At 46.1% G+C, this 19,986-nt stretch overlaps 1 protein-coding gene across 2 annotated transcripts; it reads right to left on the bottom strand.

The window, feature by feature from the left end:
- Positions 1-3,639: 3,639 nt before the first annotated feature.
- LOC126545288 (uncharacterized) lies at positions 3,640-11,687 on the bottom strand. Of its 2 annotated transcripts, XM_055061330.2 has the most exons (3): positions 7,505-8,482; positions 4,551-7,254; positions 3,640-4,285 (listed from the first exon to the last, which is right to left on the bottom strand). In XM_055061330.2, the coding sequence occupies exon 3, from the start codon at positions 4,274-4,276 to the stop codon at positions 3,641-3,643; it is 636 nt and encodes a 211-aa protein (XP_054917305.1). In that variant the 5' UTR covers positions 4,277-4,285; positions 4,551-7,254; positions 7,505-8,482; the 3' UTR covers position 3,640. The 2 variants fall into 2 exon arrangements, with proteins under 2 accessions (XP_054917305.1, XP_050049047.1); XM_050193090.3 differs by lacking the exons at positions 4,551-7,254; positions 7,505-8,482 and adding an exon at positions 11,610-11,687.
- Positions 11,688-19,986: the final 8,299 nt, after the last annotated feature.

Below are 19,986 nucleotides of genomic sequence, written 5' to 3'. Positions count from 1 at the left end.
AGTAAACATGTCCGCAATAGAGATTAGTAAGAGGCAATTGGAAGATTGGTAGAAGAAAAGTAGGGTGACGACAAACAACTGAGGCACACGTACCAAAACAAAGTTCACATGGGGGTTCAGAAAGTTTGGTTATGAGATTTCATCGCGTTTTTTTTAACGTACACTCTTAGGCAAAGTTACACCCTTTGGCTTGCCCCTTCTGCCACACAACAATAATCGTTATCTGCCTTCATGCGTTTCCTTTCTTTAACGCTGTGAGCCCGGAATTTTCCAGTAACGAACGGCACGCGCGTTATCAGAAGGGGCACTCCAAAGGGTGTAAACTGTTCTATGCTGATAACGGGCGTGCAGTTCGTTACTGGAAAGTACCGGGCTCGCAGCGTTAAAGAAAGGAAACGCATCAAGGCAGATAACGATTATTGTTGTGTGGCAGAAGGGGCAAGCCAAAGGGTGTAACTTTGCCTAAGAGTGTAGGTGGTGGTGGTGAAAAACGTTTATTTGCTCTATTTTACAGTGGTTTTTGCGGCTTCAGATGGAGTCTTCCATCTTCTCTTCAGGGTCGGTTCCCCTAGTCCAGGGCTCCGCTGTCGGACATCAGGCAATAACAAGCGCTTGGTGGCGCAACCCACCACTCCATTTCAAAGGGGTCGCTCATGGCATCCATCCATCCATCGCTGCCCACGCAAGAGGCCGCGTTTCTACCAGAAAGCTCGCCCTCGTGCATATAGCATTCGCCGCCAGTGTTTTCCGGTAAACATTACGGTTACATAAGCTGCAGTTGCCGGGAGGCGTGAGAAGCAGTCAGGGATATTTGAATGCTATCGCGTTCCACTCTTAAAGGCGAAGCTAAAGCGTCCTCCAAATTTCTCCCCCCCTTGCAACTTCTTGTAGAGAGTTTATGTAAATGAATGTCGATCGCCTAGCCAGACACCGGATTCTGGAGGGTTCTCCCCATGCGAAGAAGCGAAATCTGGTTTTACGCGCATGGATGAAAGAAGCCTCGCAGAAAAACGAGTCTTGCCGCTTGTTAGGCTCCGGACGCACAGCCGACTGGCCTAAAACAGCAACATCAGAAGCTAAATAGAGAAATGAAGAAAAGAAAGACAAGCTCACGATTCGATATAAATATCACAGGGCAGTCTTTATTTGATACGCTTGATATATGCAAAGAAAAAAAAATGTTTGGAGATATGGGGTAGAAACAGCGTATGCGTACCTTATATTAACATTTGATAAATAAACACCCAATCACCATGCACACACTTAAAAAAAATTCTATCACTAAAAGTTGATTCGGCACTTTCGCGACCACACACACATACAGAGAAACAACAACAACAACAACAACAACAACAAAAAAAGTCTCAACACGTGACATCATTGTTGCCAGTGGCTTCAAAAGAAGCTTGGCAAAAAGCGCCTTGCTCTACTGCGTAGCACTTGGTGACATGCGCAACGTCTTAGCCAGCTACCACCTCGCGCATCGCTGCCACTGGGGACGTTTTTTCAGACATGCGAAGACCGTGCCGCCGACACCAAAGCCTTGTGCTTTGTTGAGCTGCAGTCACAGTCTACATATACATTTTCCGCGTACAGGAACCGCATTCGGTGCTTAGGTTGCGCAGCTGGAAAAACAACGGGATAAAGTGCACGAGGAAAGAATGGCTTGAAGAGGTAATGTCCATTTAGACAAGAAGCAAATTTGCATCCAGCGCTAATGCTGTGATGTTTGCAAGCGACGGAATTTTGAATGAACAACGTCGATGTATTTGTAATGTTTATTAGAATGAATGCAGAGATCTCAACAACGACTGGTACGCGATAAATAGATTAAATACCTGTCTACTGAGGGCAGGTATATGGCAGAGTATGAATGAAAAAACAAAAGCTGCACTGACGAGTTTCGCTTTTTGAAACTTTTCAATCCAAAATACCTTTAAACACATTTTTTGGGTCACTGTTTTGAATTCCTTTGTAATATGAAACAAACTGTACATATCGTTCTCAAGATGCAGGTTTCAGTATTACCACAGATTATAGTTTTCTTATGCAGGTTTCAGCATTACCACAGATTATAGTTTTCTGGAGGGTGCTTTATGTTCCAATAGAAATACACCTTTCGTATGAATAATCGTGCTGCATTGTCAACGACAACATGAGCTTATATTGGTTGCGTGCGAAAGATTCGCAAGGTACCGAACGAAATGAGCGACTAGAAGCGCTCGTTAAAAAAACATTTCTGTCACGTAACAGTAACAAATTGTTCATAACAGTTTCTTGAATGGGCATAACATAATATTACACGGGTTCTCGCAGAAAGGAAAGGGTAACGAACGAAGAAATAGCTAGCACACTAGTAAATCTCTCACTCATGTGAGCCGGGCAGTGACATCGCATGTTGGACATGCGACGACATCCGTCTTGTACCAGCGACGGATGCACGAGCAATGCCACTGAATGTTACGTTAGAGTGAACTAGTAGTTTCGTTATTGAGTCAGGGCTAAATAAATTCTGCCAGGGATAACCAGGGCACGGGCATTACTTTATACTATAAAATGGTGGCTAAGTTATTTTACCTTCAATGGTTTGCTGGCGCCATATGAAGATTGCGTTTTACAATACCGCCCACGTCTCTTAGACCTCGTCTCAATTTTTCGCGCCAACGTAATGAGACGCCTGACAGCTGCAAGGGCGCTGTTTCTGCAGCGCAGAAGCCATGTCGCCCCGTGGACACATTCTGTTGAGCTTCAGTGCAACGCTAACCGTTGCGACCGCTTTTAATGCTTCATCCATCGGGAGAAACTACCCAAATTTTTTACTGCCCGATACTCTATGTGCAAATTAACTCATTCCTGTAACGTCACGCGAACTGCAAGAAGACGGACTGGCAATGTCTTGGTTTGGGCAGGTTAAACGCCGGAAAGGTTACGCTGACAGAAGAAAAAAAGTTTGCACGAAATCATTCCTTTTACAAATGCTCTAACCTTGTGGCAATCACCGCTTTAACAGTAGCGTGCTGTCATGCTAACTCAAAGTCAGACTGAAAATATTGCAACAGAAGACTTATTGATAGCTGCACAGACACGTGAAAGTAAGCTCATGTAGTGGAAACGGGGGCAATTACGACTAACAAGTCGTAAATCACAGCTGTACGACAGCGACTGATCCTGTGCGGACCCAAAAGTGCGCTGGGTGCATCTGTATGAGAGAACAGCGAAGAAAGCGAGCCCGCTTTGTCTTACAGTACGCCTTGTACCACACGCACAGACGTTTCTTTTCAGGACGCAAAAGTGCAAAGGATTGCACTAGGTATATGACAGGTACGAAGTCACGTTTGTTAACCAAAGAACAAGTTTCACGCTAGCAGCATATTATCAGGCATAAACTGCCTGATAGTATGCTCATTAGTATATGCGAAATATGAAGTGAAGGTAAACAACATTGATTAGCCAGGTATATCCGCTTTTATGAACGGGGCGTCTCGCATGAAAGAGACCAATGAGAATCGCCTTAATAGTTGCGATTATGACCGAAGCTGCAATCAGCACATGACCAGCATTGCGGTAGGAACGCGACATTGTCTGGGAAGAAGGTTTCACCGCCCAACTGACCTTCGCCAAGAGCAGCAATGTACGTGTATCACAGGTTGTTGACGTTATGGGTGTCGACGAGCTCGCGCAAAATGTCCTCGAAGATGGCCACCACCTCGTCCTCGATGTCGAAGCGAAACGCACCGCGGAAGAGCAACGAAAGCAGGTCGCTCTGTGCCTGGAACACGCGGAGTCCGCTGAACCGCACACGCATCTCGGCCATGTCGCGGGCCTCGACGGACTGCAGCTCCAGCTGGCCCTTGCCCTCGTGGCTCAGCTCCACGACGAGCTCGAGGGAGTCGACCTCGACGTCCATTCCGGCCAGTTCGCTGCGCGAGTTGAACGTAACGTTGGCGTTGTAGTGAATGGCCATCTTGCTCAGGGGCAAGTCGGCACGGATGACCGAAGGCTCGGCACCATCGGCTGGCGTCAGGTTGACGGCCCGCACACCGGAGACACTGCGCAGAGTGCCGTTGGAGAGAGTGGCTTCGCCACTGAACGCGCCGAGGCCGACACGGAATGCGCGGTCTTGGAGTCCCACATTCTGCAGCGTCGTCGTCTCGAGGGTGGACAGGACGTCCCGTGCAGCGACCAGGCCTTCCAGAGCTGTCTGCTGCGGCTTGGGCGCGCCGCGCACGGCGCTCGACAGGAGGCACAGTGCGAGCAGCCTGGTCGTGCCGCTCATCGCCGCCACCTGGAATGGAGCATCGTTCGCTGCCTGAGCGCGCTCCGCACTCGATCGCGCGCGCCGAGCTACTGCCCGAGCCAGCTGCGGCGAAGGCTGGCCGGTAGAAAAAACAAGACACGCTCCTCCTCTCGCCGCCCGAGAAGCGGCGACCAAGGTCGTTTGTTAGTCGGGGAAACACGGCGCGCAATCATTGGGCATGCAGCCACTGGACACAGCGCGTGCTCTTCGAGTCGCGCCGCCGCGCGCGATGCGTCTTCGGAGGTGCACTTACCTGGCGCTACCGCCGCCGACTTTTCGCCACTTGTCGACCGCTCCGTCACCACTGCGTGGGGCGGAAGACGGCGCCCCGTGGTCAGCCTTCTGCAGTGCAACCTGTTTGGACCGCTCGTCCACCGCGCGGCGGCAGACTCGTTCCTCTCCGCACGCGCTTGCGCACAACGATGACGAGGGAGATAGCGGCGGGGGAAAACAAGCCGACGTGCTAGGTGGCCGCGTACCCCCGACGAGCGTGCTCCCTTCTTCCTCTTTTCAATCACGGCGGCTCACGCGAGCGAAGAAGGTGTGCTGGCTACCAAGAAAGTGACTACCGGGTGCGCGCTTGTTTTTCGCACCTCCGGGGGGAAGCTCGACGGACAACGGTGAAAGACGGGCGCCACCGTCGGGTAACGTCCTTCAGTAGGGGGGTGTGCCTCGCAGCGAACGAAAAGTAAATGGCCAGCCATATATCGACGGCAACTGAATTAATCTTCAAGCGAATCATCCTTCCGGGCACCATCCGGTGGACAAAGCTTCTGTGTAATGGTTTACTTGGACTCTAACCTTAAGTGCATTACGGAATCCCGTAGAAACGGAGACTCGACCTCACGTTAAATATTCAAAACTGCGAATCAGTTTGGTTGGAATTCAATCCTAATTTTCTCAACACCGATAATAGAAATTTCATCTTTAGTTGCGTTTACCGTTCACCTTCTTCCTCAGCTCCAGATTTTTGTATTTCTCGCGAAAAAGCAATGTCAAAGTTATCCACGGAGAACAAAAATGTCATAATTATGAGATGAATATAAACTTAATGGAGTCATCCACGTGCTCCGTCAGTTATTCGTCTTGTTTTCATGGTTTTGCTTACGAAAGTCTTATCCCTACTCGTTCAGTCCTTCGGGTTCTAGCACTCTAAACGATCATGCATTGTCTAATCTTCTGAATCCACCTGATGCAGGAGTACTTGAAACTGACAATACTCACCATATCTCCGTCTTTCTGCGCACCACATCTGCACGCTATTTTTATTCCAACTCTTACACCAAACTTGTTTTCGAGAAAAAAAGTATTCTCAGAAGCTGTATCCCATACTGACTGGTCTTTCGTTCTTGACAACAATCATTTGCAGGTAGCCTTCTCGCTATTTCTAACGAAGTTGTTATCACACTATCGTTCCTACTCTGAGATGCGCAAATGCAAAAAGAAAGTGGCGTCACCTAAAAACCCATGGGTCACCGATAGTTTGCTAAAAGCCATGCGCACACGAGGAAACCTTTATAAAAAAAAAAGAACAACAACCATTCAATATAAACCCACGTGCGCGGTACAAGAAATCTTGCAACTCACATAAAGCTAAAATCAAATATTACGAATAAAAATACTTAAATGTGGTTCTGATGTAAAGAAAAATATGGCAAATAGTGAATTCAGTTTTGGATAGGAAACAATGAGCTGATAACATAGCCAAAATATCCCACGATGGTAATATTATTTAGAGCCATATGATTGTGGATGCTTTCAGCGATCTTTTCTTTCCTAATATTTCCACTCAAGCAGAACAGAACTTATATGCACCAAAGCACCTTCCACAGTCATTTTATATGTTTGCAACCACTCCTGATGGTGGTACCATTAATTAACAATTTCAATGTAGCTAGCGCTGGGCTTGTGAGCATTCGTCCTGGTCATGTTAAATTAATTTCTGAATCATTTGTTCTGTCTTAAATGATCAAGCTCACGTTTAAAACAGTCACCTTTCCTAGCGAGCTTAAACGCGGCAGGGTTATTCCAGTTTTTAAGAAAGGCGATTGCTCATTAATGTCTAATTAAAGACCAATCTGTGTTTTACCCTTCTGTAGCAAGGTAATCGAGAAAATAATCGAAAAACAATTGATAAAATACTAAAAAATCATAAAAATATAAATACTTAAACAAATTTAATATTCTTTCACCTGACCAATTTGGATTTCGATCCGGTTACCTAGCACTTGTATCTCTTACTGACCAATTAAAGAAAGCCATCGATGATAGTAAATTCGCAGGATCCTTATTTGTAGACATTTCAAAAGAATTTTATAGCATTGACCACGAGATTCTCAATGTTAAACAAGCATCAATAGGTATAACAGGTCCTCCTTTAGTACTATTACGCAACTACCAACGAGACAAATATCAGGTTGTTAGTGTTTCAGATGTTTATTTTAAACCATTCTGGGCTCCATTCTCGATTCGTTACTCTTTTTCCTTTATATTACTGATCTATCTAACTACCTCACATCTTCTAAGTGTATGCTGTATGTTGATAGCACAGCAATTAATAATTCTGGTGAATGTCTGTCAATGGTAGTAACCAGGATCTTCATAACTTGTTAGAATGGTGCAGAATGAATCGACTTACCCTTAATCCCACTAAAACTATATTTCTTTTATTCTCATCCCAAAATAAATCAGCACTATGCACCCCACCCATTTCCATGGGAAACCATTTATTATCAGCAAATGAAGAATGCACATACTTGGATGTTATTATTGACGGTAACCTAAAATTTCAACGCCATATAACTCACATCAAAAAGATGTTATCACATGGGATACTCATTCTCATTAGGGCACGTCCATCCTATTTACGACTGGTGTTGCTTTAGCTCTATTTCGCGTTTATACACTCTCACGTCAAGTACTGCATAGCATCCTGGGGTAACACGTACACTACTCACCTCAATCCTTACCCGCCGTGGTTGCTCAGTGGCTATGGTGTTAGGCTGCTGAGCACGAGGTCGCGGGATCGAATCCCGGCCACGGCGGCCGCATTTCGATGGGGGCGAAATGCGAAAACCCCCGTGTACTTATATTTAGGTGCACGTTAAAGAACCCCAGGTGGTCGAAATTTCCGGAGTCCTCCACTACGGCGTGCCTCATAATCAGAAAGTGGTTTTGGCACGTAAAACCCCATAATTTTTTTTTCACCTCAAACCACTACAAACTATCCGAAACGAGGCAATTAGCATAATCACGTCGAGTCGACACACCGCCCCCAATGCTAAACAGTTACTACAAACAACATTCTGGACGTTGCCGCCCTTGTCAAGTACAACCTTGTCACTTTTCTTTTAAAACTAATAAATGACAAAATCTTATTGTGGCTAATTCCTATATCATCTTTAAAGAATACTAACCCAACACGTTTCACGCTGCATAATAACTTCATTCCAGCCAAAATACGCACTAATTATGGCAAACACACCGTTCACTTTGCAGCCATATCATCATGGAATACATTAGCATTTGACTTGTTTAAATCTCAAGAATATGTTCTAACTGACCCAGATCACAACTCTTCTACATTACCATTTGTCATAAAACTCCAGAAAGCCCATAGATTTTGTCATGAATTGGAAATTTTTTTTGTTGTGATATGTATGAGAGACAGTGTACTGTACAACCCGACTTTCGTTTAAGGACTGCTGTTCTTACGTACTTCAACGTGTTGCTTACGTTATTTCTTTCCTTTTGCTCTTTTCCCCCTTCTTCCTCCTCTTCTAGGTTAGTTTTACCTTGTTTCACTATATTACTTACTGCCAATACATTGTTGTCTATTAATATCTTGATTTACTTACATCTAGCTGTATCTCAGTAATTATTATTTTTGCAATTATACTGATTCAACGGCTGTCCTTGCCATTGTAACTTTTATGTTAACCATGCATGAACAGGAGGTCCTAATTCAGTTTTTACTATGGGACCTCCTTCTGTGAACCTCTTTCTGTAAAGCATTTTGTGAAATAATAAAAAGTGATCTTCTGATTTAAACCTTCATGGCACTGATAGTTTAAGATTACGCGTTTCTGAGCTATAGCTGTTTGGTGCTCTCAAGAAAACAAATACAGGGAAGCTTATGACACAGGCTTGAATTCTGGTGTTTTACATGCCAAAACCACAATTTGATTATGAGGCGCGCCGTAGTGGGGAACTTCTAAATAATTTTGACCACCAGGAAAGCTTTAATGTGCCCCCAATGCACGGGATGCAGGCATTTTTGCATTTTGTCCCCATCGAAATGCGGCCGACGCGGCCGGGAGTTGATCCCGCGACCTCGTTCTTAGCAGAGCCACCGCGGCGGGGGCTTATGTCGCAGGACAGCTGCTAACTCGGTAACGATTTCAACGCGGTCGGCTAATGGGCGCATTCAAAGACGACGGGAGGGTGCACAGAATGCACAGCGCGCAAAATGAAAGATATCGAATAGCTCATTGTCTGGAACGAATTTATAGAGCAATTAAATTAAATTATGGGGATTTACGTTCCAAAACCACGATCTGATTATGAGGGAAGCCGTAGTGGCGGACTCCGGAATAATTTTGACCACCTGACCTGGGGTCAGGTGGTCAAACCTGACCCTAAATCTAAGTACACGTGTATTTTTGCATTTCGAACCCATCGGTATGCGGCCGCCGTGGCAGGTAATTTATGGAGCAATGCAGTCTTAATGGTATACCGTTAAGGCCCGCTCAATAAGTTGAGTTAAAATGATTAATTCCCTTTTTCTTCTTTTGCACGGTTAGCCCCCCCCCCCCAAAAAAAAAAAAAAATAGTGGTTATATGCAGGCCTCGTTCTTGCCGAAACTTCAGGTTACTTTTAGAACTAGCTGTACATGAATAACACAGATAGTCCACGTTAGTCTGTACCCGCTGTTGTTGCTTAGTGGCTACGTCGTTGGGCTGCTAAGCACGAGGCCGCGGGATCGAATCCCGGCCACAGCGGCCGCATTTCGATGGGTGCGAGAACACCCGTGTACTTAGATTCAGGTGCACGTTAAAGAACCCCAGGTGGTCCAAATTTCCGGAGTCCCCTACTATACAGCGTGCTTCATAATCAGATCGTAGTTTTGGCACGTAAAAACCCTTAATTTAATTTTTTCCAGGTTGGCCTGTCTGTATCTCGGCCCTTTCTCTCGTGTAGTCTTTGCTCTTGGACACATTATCGAATGCTGTGCTTGGTGCAGTCGCGCACCCTCCAGTTTCTCCAAATACGTGTTGTATGCCTCAAGTAAAATTTAGTTCCTTAGGAAACACGTTCGTTAACAGGGCCAACATTTGAGGATGTTTCAGTCCCACTGATTCAAGTGTAGTAATTTCGTCTTCTGGGAGATAATATAACAATAGCATGTTGGTCATGTGGCTCCGTATATTTCTCAGCAGCAACGCGTCGTTTCTCGCGGATCTCGGAGGGTATATATTATTCAAATCGGAGATGACATCAACAAATGGCTGCCACCCAATCCCGGCGTATTGGTAAATCATGTGCTTTGGGCTTCGATGGCGTACAGAGCAGCAGTCGGGGCTCCGTACACGTATACACGCACAAAGTGGCATATAGCAGAGCACGATTACGCCCCCTTGAAATGAAACGCGAACATTTTTGGCTCAGCCTGCGTGCATTCCGCGTCAACGGATGGAAGAGTTTTAAATGCATTTCTATGCATTTCTTCCGTCCTACCGTCCGTCCCGTAAAGCGACCGCTTTCAAGATATGGCCCGCAGCAGCGAGCGAATTCACCTTCGCGCTGTTTGAACCCGAACTAAGCGGCGAGAACACAGCGCTCACGAGGCTATCAGCACTCGCTGCACTATGCCCCTATCGCAGATCAAAATCAAGATAAGGCCCGCGCGGCCGGGCCATACGCAGCCGCCGCCTTAGTGGGACGCCCTCCCCCTCCCTCCCCCCCCCCCCCCCGGAGCCTTGAACGCGATGGAGAAAGACCGCGCTCTACCTCCCCGCTTTCCTGCTTTGCACGGCCACGCCGTACGCAGCCGCCGCCGGAGTACGGTTGATCACGTTTGATAATGGTTCGACGCGGTTGGAAAAGGCGCTAAAGAGCGATAACGGCCGGTAATTGCCGGAAATTCATCAGCGCACCTGCCGCCGCCACCTACGGTGCATTTGGTTGCGTTATCAATCCACCTTGCGTCACCAGTCCGCAGCAGTTCTTGTCGCCGCAGCGCTGTCGTTTATAATTGCCAGATCAAGTTTCATATCATTTGTGATGACACCGAGCTACGTGGAGAATGAGCAAGTGGCACAATGCTTAGGCATACTTAGACAACTCCCACAGAAGCTTCTGCATGATATATATATATTTTAAATTCTGCCTCCGCAGCCCGGAGTCGAACCTGCGAAAATGCATTCAGAAGCGGAACGCCTCAGCTGTTGAATCACTGTTGGGAGTGGGACTCCGGTAAACTTTGCAGTCGTTCACAATATCAGCGATATAGTGAGTGAACGCTAAGCTGCGTCGATTTGCGAAATTGCTTCGTCATAAAAACGGTACATGTACGGACAAGATGTTCAGCGACTGTTCAAGGTATATTGCCAGAGACATTGATGGCCTACTGCAAGCAGCATTCGGAAGTCGTGAGCTGAATTTGGGCTGATTACGCAGCGAATATATACGTATTCTGAATTTTCGTACAGCAAAGCGTGGAAATGGGAAACCGCAGGTAATGACAGGGTTGAAATGGTGATTGATTCACGAGGGTCAACGAGTACCCAAAGCTACACTTGGGCTTATAGGAGACACCGCATGTGTGGCGCACAGGTTTAATTTCGACAGCCAAGGTTTCGTGAACATGTGCATAAGCACACAAGCAGCTTTGCATTCCGCCGCCATTGCAGTGCATGGCGCCGCAGCCTAGAATGAAACTCGCGGCATTGCTCTTATTTAACAGCAAAGCGCCACGGCCCGTGCGACAGAGTGGCTCACGGGCCGTGTGGAACCAGGCAGTGGGGAACGTGAGAAAGCACAAGCTTCACTCCTTTGCAAGTTCCTACTAGACCGCGCATAGCAACTAGATCGATGTTCCTCTGAAGCTGCATAAACACGCCTTGTTCGGTGGTATACGTTCTATTGCAAAATGTTAGCGCCAAATGCCCTGCAAGTCTCTTTTCCAAGGATTTCCGCTCGACGGCAGCAGCGTGAACTCACCATTCGCAACGTAAATAAATAAATAAATAAATAAATAAATAAATAAATAATACTAATGAAGGAGTGCGCAACGTCGTGGCACGTATTTACCTTTGGTGAAAAACTGCTTCTCGATGTCCGCGTTAAGCAGGAGTCGACATACTCACCTGGTCAACTGCGACACACTCCCCATATAACTTGGCAGCAGGCATGCAGATAGGTCGTTCTTTACACGCATGTCATATCAGTGTGGACGGGAGATAAATGCGGTTGAGGGACAACGGGTGTAAGGACGCGAGAGTAGGCGTACAAATGGCCAGACAGCGTTTCGCCGCGAGCATGATAAGCCCCGCAGTCACTGACGGCGCTGGTGAGAAGGGATTTTGTGGGTGCCAACAAGAGCATAAATAGCACCAGATATCTCAGACGATGTCACTAAAACTGTGGTGAATGGCTGTCCGATTTGATCAATACATGTAGGCAGAATACAGCCAGATATCTTCTCTGACGTCATTGCAGAGCCGCGTAGTCATTCAGTGCAAGAGTCCGATATCTCGCAATTATTCACAAAACAATATAAGGAAGTAACGAAATCCTGCATGCCCCTGTAATACAGCATATATGGCGGAATCATATCATGGCTTCCCAGTATCCATAAATAAATAAATAAATAAATAAATAAATAAATAAATAAATAAATAAATAAATAAATATTTCGTCGTCATCCGGAACTGCTGATTATCTGCGATATTCTACCGCTTAACCGTCATGTAGACATGCAGCTCCCTTTCTTATTATTTATAAAGAAGGTGGGTAGAAGGTGGGTTCGCGTACAGTCTGACCTAAAGCATTTGGGGCAGTTGCATATAAAAGCAGGTGGTTATATATAGGCTGTGGTTATAGTACGTAATAGGTGAGATAGCTGTGGTTATACGGCTGTGTCGATAGTATCGGTTTGTCCTCGTCTGCTGAAATTGAGATAACTGCAGTTAACGTCCCCTTCGCACCTGAGATTTTAATTAACGACATACATTTCTCACCTACTCAAGCATTGCCAAGTGCTCACGCCTTAGGAATGCGTGGAATAGTGAAAGTCGCGCTTACACTAACGGGGGAACTTCGGCAATGGCGCATTGTTGAGCATATCTGGTAGGTATGCATACACGGTATGTCCGATAGTAATGTAAATGAGTCGATTAAAAAAACATTGATCAAATCATTAAATACGTTAAAACGTTTCAAAATAGGCTCATCCTGCATCGATACATCGCTTCCATCGAAATTTCTATGCATCGTAGGCGTCACGGTAGGCCTCCTCCGAATTATCCTCTAGAGCCTTGGTGCAAGACTCTTTGACATTGTCAACTGTCCCGAAACGATGTCCTTTCAGGGGAGTTTGCAAGCATCCAAACAAAAAGTGGTCTGGGGGAGCCACGTCAGGACTGTAAGGCGACTGTGAAACTGTTGGCACCTTTGAGTTGACTAGGAAGCGGGTCACGAGGAAGGTGGTCTGGGCTGGCACGTTGTCATGGTAAAGTTTCCAGTCTCCCGCGATGTCAGGTCGGACGTGACGAACCCTTCGTTTGAGTCTCTTGAGCACTTCACGTAGAATTAAGCGTTGACAGTTGTACGATGTAGTACAAACTCATGATGGACGAGCCTCCTAATGCCAAAGAACACAATTAGCATGGTCTTGGCCACTGATTTACTCACTCTGGACTTCTTGGGGCGACGGGATGCTGAGGCATGCCACTCGGTACTTTGCCTTTTTGTTTTGGCGTCGTATTCAAACACCCAAGTCTCGTCACCTGCGGTGACATTGTATAAAAAGTGGGGTCACTTTCACACAAGCTCAACTCGGCGCGATTTTTGGTCGTCTGGTAACACTTTGGGCACAATCTTGGCGCTCACTTTTCGCGTGGGCAAATTATTCGTCAAAATCTCGTGAATGGTACTTTTTGGAATGTTTACTGTCTGCGTCACTAAACGGACACTCAAACGATGGTCTCAGTTCAAAAGATCTCTCACAGGCGTCACATATTTATTGGTGATGGTCGTTGACGGCCATCCAGCGCGGTGTTCAGCGCTTACCTCTTCACGACCTTCTAAAAAAGCATTATGCCACCTGTAGACTTGACGTTCTGACAAACAATTATCACTAAAGGCCGTCCTTATCATGAGAAATGTTTCCACTGCGGAATTGCCGAGTTTCCCACAAAACTTGATGGCAATCCTTTGTTCCAACGAGCGCTGCATTACGGCTTGCACGCGAAATGAAAACGAGTTTTACGGAAAAGCCTGTCCTTACTCTCCAGAGGGTAGCAGACGACAGAGCGACCGCGCATGCATAAGCTAATTTCCTCCGCCACCAATCCCAACCGGTCCTAGCGTACTGCGACGTATAGTCGTTTCACAGTATAATCACTGACATTACATTTAGGACAAACCATGTACAGTGCTCACGGAATGAAATAGGACACGAAGCATTTTGTAGAACCCTACATATGTGCAAAGTACGCGAGAGCACCATGTCATGTCGCTAGGAATTTGGTCACCAAAGGTGAAGAGGACTCCGATGTAAGTGTACGCGCCACAATTACGTCGATGTGACACGAACTGCAGCCAGTTGAAACGAAAGTATGTGCATTACTTAGCCCTAAATTGACGCGTTTCATTCCGTGAGCACTGTACACTTATGCAGACAGCAATGTCAGCGAATGTCTGTTATGTATGTATACACTTTCACAGACAGCAATGTCGGCGAATCCCATCGCAGAATGAATGTGGAATAAATTTTCTTTTTTAGGGTGTGCGAGCGCACGTACAAACCAGCAGTCTCTCGGAACTCGTAGCCCATGAAATCATCATGATCAACCTGGTTACGCCCACTGCAAGGCAAAGGCCTCTCCCATACTTCTCCAACTACCCCGGTCATGTACTAATTGTGGCCATATTGTCCCTGCAAACTTCTTAATCTCATCCGCCCACCTAACTTTCTGCCGCCCCCTGCTACGCTTCCCTTCCCTTGGTATCCAGTATGTAACCCTTAATGACCATCGGTTATCTTCCCTCCTCATTACATGTCCTGCACATGCCCACTTCTTTTTCTTGATTTCAACTAAGATGTCATTAACTCGAGTTTGTTCCCTCACCCAATCTGCTCTTTTCTTATCCCTTAACGTTACACCCATCATTCTTCTTTCCATAGCTCGTTGCGTCGTCCTCAATTTAAGTAGAACCCTTTTCGTAAGCCTCCAGGTTTCTGCCCCGTACGTGAGCACTGGTAAGACACAGCTGTTATACACTTTTCTCTTGAGGGATAATGGCAACCTGCTGTGCATAATCTGAGAATGCTTGCCAAACGCACCACATCCCATTATTATTCTTCTGATTATTTCCGTCTCATGATCCGGATCCGCGGTCACTAGCTGTCCTAAGTAGATGTATTCCCTTACCACTTCCAGTGCCTCGCTAACTATCGTAAACTACTGTTCTCTTCCCGAGACTGTTAAACATTAATTTAGTTTTCTGCAGGTTAATTTTAGACCCACCCTTCTGTTTTGCCTCTCCAGGTCAGTGAGCATGCATTGCAACTGGTCCCGTGAGTCACTAAGCAAGGCAATATCATCAGCTAATCGCAAGTTACTAAGGTATTCTCCATTAACTCCTATCCCCCAATTCTTCCCAATCCAGGTCTCTGAATACCTCCTGTAAGCACGCTGTGAATAGCATTGGAGAGACCGTATCTCCCTGCCTGACGCCTTTCTTTATTGGGGTTTTGTTGCTTTCTTTATGGAGGAATACGGTGGCTGTGTAGCCGCTATAGATATCTTTCAGTATTTTTATATACGGCTAGTCTACACCCTGATACCGTAATGCCTCCATGACTGCTGAGGTTTCCACTGAATCAAACGCTTTCTCGTAATCAACGAAAGCTATATATAAGGGTTGGTTATATTCCGCACATTTCTCTATAACCTGATTGATAGTGTGAATATGGTCTATTGTTGAGTAGCCTTTACGGAATCCTGCCTGGTCCTTTGGTTGACAGAAGTCTAAGGTGTTCCTCATTCTGTTTGCGATTACCTTAGTAAATACTTTGTAGGCAACGGACAGTAAGCTGATCGGTCTATAATTTTTCTAGTCTTTGGCATCCCCTTTCTTATCGATTAGGATTATGTTAGCGTTCTTCCAAGATTCGGTACGCTCGAAGTGATGAGGCATTGCGTATACAGGGTGGTCAGTTTTTCTATAACAATCTGCCCACCATCCTTCAACAAATCTGCTGTTACCTGATCCTCCCCAGCTGCCTTCCCCCTTTGCATAGCTCCCAAGGCGTTCTTTACTTCTCCGGCGTTACTTGTGGGATTTAAAATTCCTCTAGACTATTCTCTCTCACATTATCGTCGTGGGCGCTACTGGTACTGTATAAATCTCTATAGAACTCCTCAGCCACTTGAACTATCTCATCCATATTAGTAACGATATTGCCGGCTTTGTCTCTTAACGCATACATCTGATTCTTGCCTATTCCTAGTTTCTTCTTCACTGCTTTTAAGCTTCCTCCGTTCCTGAGATCATGTTCCATTCTATCCATATTATACTTCCTTATGTCTGCTCTCTTACGCTTGCTGATTAACTTGGATAGTTCTGCCAATTCTATTCTAGCTGTAGGGTTAGAGGCTTTCATACATTGGCGTTTCTTGATCAGATCTTTCGTCTCCTGCGATAGCTTACGGGCATCCTGTCTAACGGTAGTTACCACCGACTTCTATTGCACATTCCTTAATGATGCCTATAAGATTGTCGTTAATATCTTCAACACTAAGGTCCTCTTCCTGAGTTAAAGCCGAATACCTGTTATGTAGCTTGATCCGGAATTCCTCTATTTTCACTCTTACCGCTAACTCATTCATCGGCTTCTTATGTACCAGTTTCTTCCGTTCCCTCCTCAAGTCTAGGCTAATACGAGTTCTTACCATCCTATGGTTACTGCAGCGCACCTTGCGGAGCACATCCACATCTTGTATGATGCCAGGGTTAGCGCAGAGTATAAGGTCTATTTCATTTCTCGCCTCGCCATTCGGGCTCCTCCAGGTCCACTTTCGGCTATCCCGCTTGCGGAAGAAGGTATTCATTATCCGCATATTATTCTGTTCTGCAAACTCTACTAATAACTCTCCCCTGCTATTCCTAGAGCCTATGCCATCTTCCACCACTGACTTGTCTCCAGCCTGCTTCTTGCCTACCGTGGCATTGAAGTCGCCCATCAGTACAGTGTATTGTGTTTTGACTTTACCCATCGCCGATTCCACGTCTTCATAGAAGCATTCGACTTTCTGGTCATCATGACTGGATATAGACCGTAGACCTGTAGGACCTTCAATGTGTACCTCTTATTAAGTTTCACAGCAAGAACTGCCACCCTCTCGTTAATGCTATAGAATTCCTGTATGTTACCAGCTATATCCTTATTAATCAGGAATCCGACTCCTTGTCCTCGTGCCCATGTATACGGTCAACACTGTACGTTAGAATTCACAATTGACCTGTCCTAGATAAACAGGAGCCACGCTGCATTTGAAGTAGAAGGAAATTACAAGTGCTGGTCTGGAATTATCACATCCGCGCTTGTTCTCTGTTTTTTTTTTCGGCCACAGCAGAAGCTGAGCCTTCCTTCAGGCCAAACTTCTAATTTTCACACACACACACACACACACACACACACACACACACACACACACACACACACACACACACACACACACACACACACACACACACACACACACACACACACACACACACACACACACACACACGCACACGCACACGCACACGCACACGCACACGCACACGCACACGCAGACGCACACGCAGACGCACACGCAGACGCACACGCAGACGCACACGCAGACGCACACACACACACACACGCACGCACGCACACACACACACACACACACGCACACACACACACACATAATAATAAAGGTACCGAAATATGAAATATAAGAGAAGGAAAAGGAGGGGATTTTTCTTGTTCTGATATTCGTTTTCCCAATCACTACGTGGTTTCTTAATATGGCTCTCGGAAGCGAAGCTTGGCTGAGTATGCAGATGCTCGCGATTGCAGTATGCACCTGACGAGGATGTGACATACCTTCCGTGGTGAAGGTCACCATTTACTCTCTTACGCTCAGGCTGCACTACAATTTTCGCGCGCACAGAGCGCAGGTACAGGATTTTTTGGAAATGACAATCCATCGGTGTATTTATCTCGCTCTCTAATGAGCTCGAGCACGACCATAGATGAAATGTTTGCCCGATGTTTCCCCTGTCTACCTCTGCCTCCACAGAGGCGGCACAACACCGTTTCATTTTCGCTATTACACGATACTGAAGTGATTATCGTCCTCTTGTTTGCGCTGTTGTGTTGCTGAATTTTTCTTGTCTATTGGGATGAGCGCTTGAACTCGGGCGTTCAACCTGATTGTTCAACCGCTGAAACGGCCTTTCAACCCCTTCCCATAGGCGCTGCTAAGAAGCCGAGGTAATCTGATAGCATTCAGGGCGTCGATAGCATTCGGTTCCGGTCGTGTGATAAGCCGCATTTGGATGAGGCCAAAGTTACCTCCGCCCCCCCCCCCCCCCCCAAAAAAAAAGAAAACTTTGCTAGATGGTACTCTGGTGCTAGTGACTATGGGAGCTGCAAGCAGGGCGGTTCAGGGACCATGGGAATGATGGCTGTAAGTTCGCATGAATTTGCCTAAACTTCGTCGGCTTTGAACAGCTTCGCGATTTCGCAAACTGATCATTTCCAACAGGATATTGTGTATAAATGCAAGTATTCGCATCTATTATGCACATTCACATAGTCTTGTTGCCTTTCTGCATTTAGAAAGATAACATTGTTTACTAATTTGGGCTAATGAAAGCAAATACAACGTCGTAAACAAAGCCACAAAAACGTCTCAAGCCTCAAGCAGAAAGATTACACAAATCCAAGTAGTAACAATTATTCCCATGGTATGAACGATCGCAGTGCCAGAGTGCCCTCTGGTGGATTTAGTGGGAAATTCTGTGGATGAGGCGACGCGCAAAAACTATACTCGTGCAGAGAATGAATAGGATCACGAATGGGCTGCTTAAGCTCGGAAGCTAATTCATAAAAAGCTGTAACCATAGGTCCTGGGCCGCAATTTCGTAGCGATGCCTTTTTCGATGCTATTCTTTTTCGCGTTTCTCGCACTTCGGCAGTAATCAGAGCCGCGTTATCAATGGGATAAGCCACGGTGAGTGATGCGAGTAGCATAGAATCGAGGAAGCCGTTTGGCGGCGGCGACAAGCGTCGGAAAATTTAATGTGCTCTGGCGCATGCGATGCTATTAGATTAAATTATAGGGTGTTACGTGCCAAAACCGTGATCTGACTATGAGGCACTCCGTAGTGGGGAACTAGGAATTAATTTTGGCCACCCGAAGTTTTTTCCGCGTGCGCCCAATCCACGGTACACGAGTGCTTCTTGTGTCTCGCCCCCACTGAAATGCGGTCGCCGCAGCCAGGAATCGAACCAGCAACCTCCTGCCTATAGCGCGCCACGCCATAGCCATCCAGCCACTGCGGCTGGTCGTAAGGGTATTCGCCAGTACATCGTCGCGTCGTCTAGATTCCGTAGCGATCACTACCATGGAGCAGAAAAGCTTCGACAAACTCGCGTAACTCGCTGTTCCAGCCGCGTTCTAAAGCCGGTTTCATGTCCCCTAAACTGCCTGTGGCGAACGCCCACTCAGATGCCTCTCGCGTACGTGGTTTTCTACTGAGACGCAAAATCTAGAGGCCGGAAAGGTTGCACATAAAGGGACACTGAAAAGAAGAATTATTTATTCTGTATCAGTAAATTACCCTTCTGCGATGTATATCTGCAAAAAACACCACTCTTACCACGATAAGACGCTCGGTAAGCTAGAAAAAGCGCGATATAAGAAGACAGGTGGCAACGCCCGTCTATTGACGGGTGGCAACGCCTTCAAGAAGTCCAGCTCGATGGAACGTCATGAATTTTGGCAGCGTCTTCTAGGCTAGCCTAGGCAATTCTTTAGCTGTAAAAAATGGAGTGCGTTGTGTTCTATAGGAGCCAACGATGGAACGTAGCAAGTTACGGAAACTTTTGTTGAGCCAACGCGGCCTAAAAAGGCAATAATACTTTGAAATCCATGACATCACAGTGGCGTCCCGGCTTTGGGAATTTGGCGTGAAATTCAAAAACTGAAACCTTGTCCTTCATTTTCTCTTTTTTCTCCTTTTTTTAAATATGGGGTTTTACGTGCCAAAACCACTTTCTGATTATGAGGCACGCCGTAGTGGATGACTCCGAAAATTTTGACAACCTGGGGTTCTTTAACGTGCACCTCAATCTAAGTACACTTCATTTTCTCTTCAAATATTCAACGTATTATTTTGAAATTCGTGGCAACGGAGTTTTATA

This window comes from Dermacentor andersoni, chromosome 1, assembly GCF_023375885.2.
Source record: "Dermacentor andersoni chromosome 1, qqDerAnde1_hic_scaffold, whole genome shotgun sequence".
Lineage (NCBI taxonomy): Eukaryota > Metazoa > Arthropoda > Arachnida > Ixodida > Ixodidae > Dermacentor > Dermacentor andersoni.
This window is presented reverse-complemented; position numbering and strand designations above follow the sequence as displayed.

Coding starts and splice junctions, on each gene's coding strand:
- LOC126545288 (XM_050193090.3), bottom strand. CDS start 4,276: ATGAGCGGCACGACCAGGCTGCTCGCACTGTGCCTCCTGTCGAGCGCC.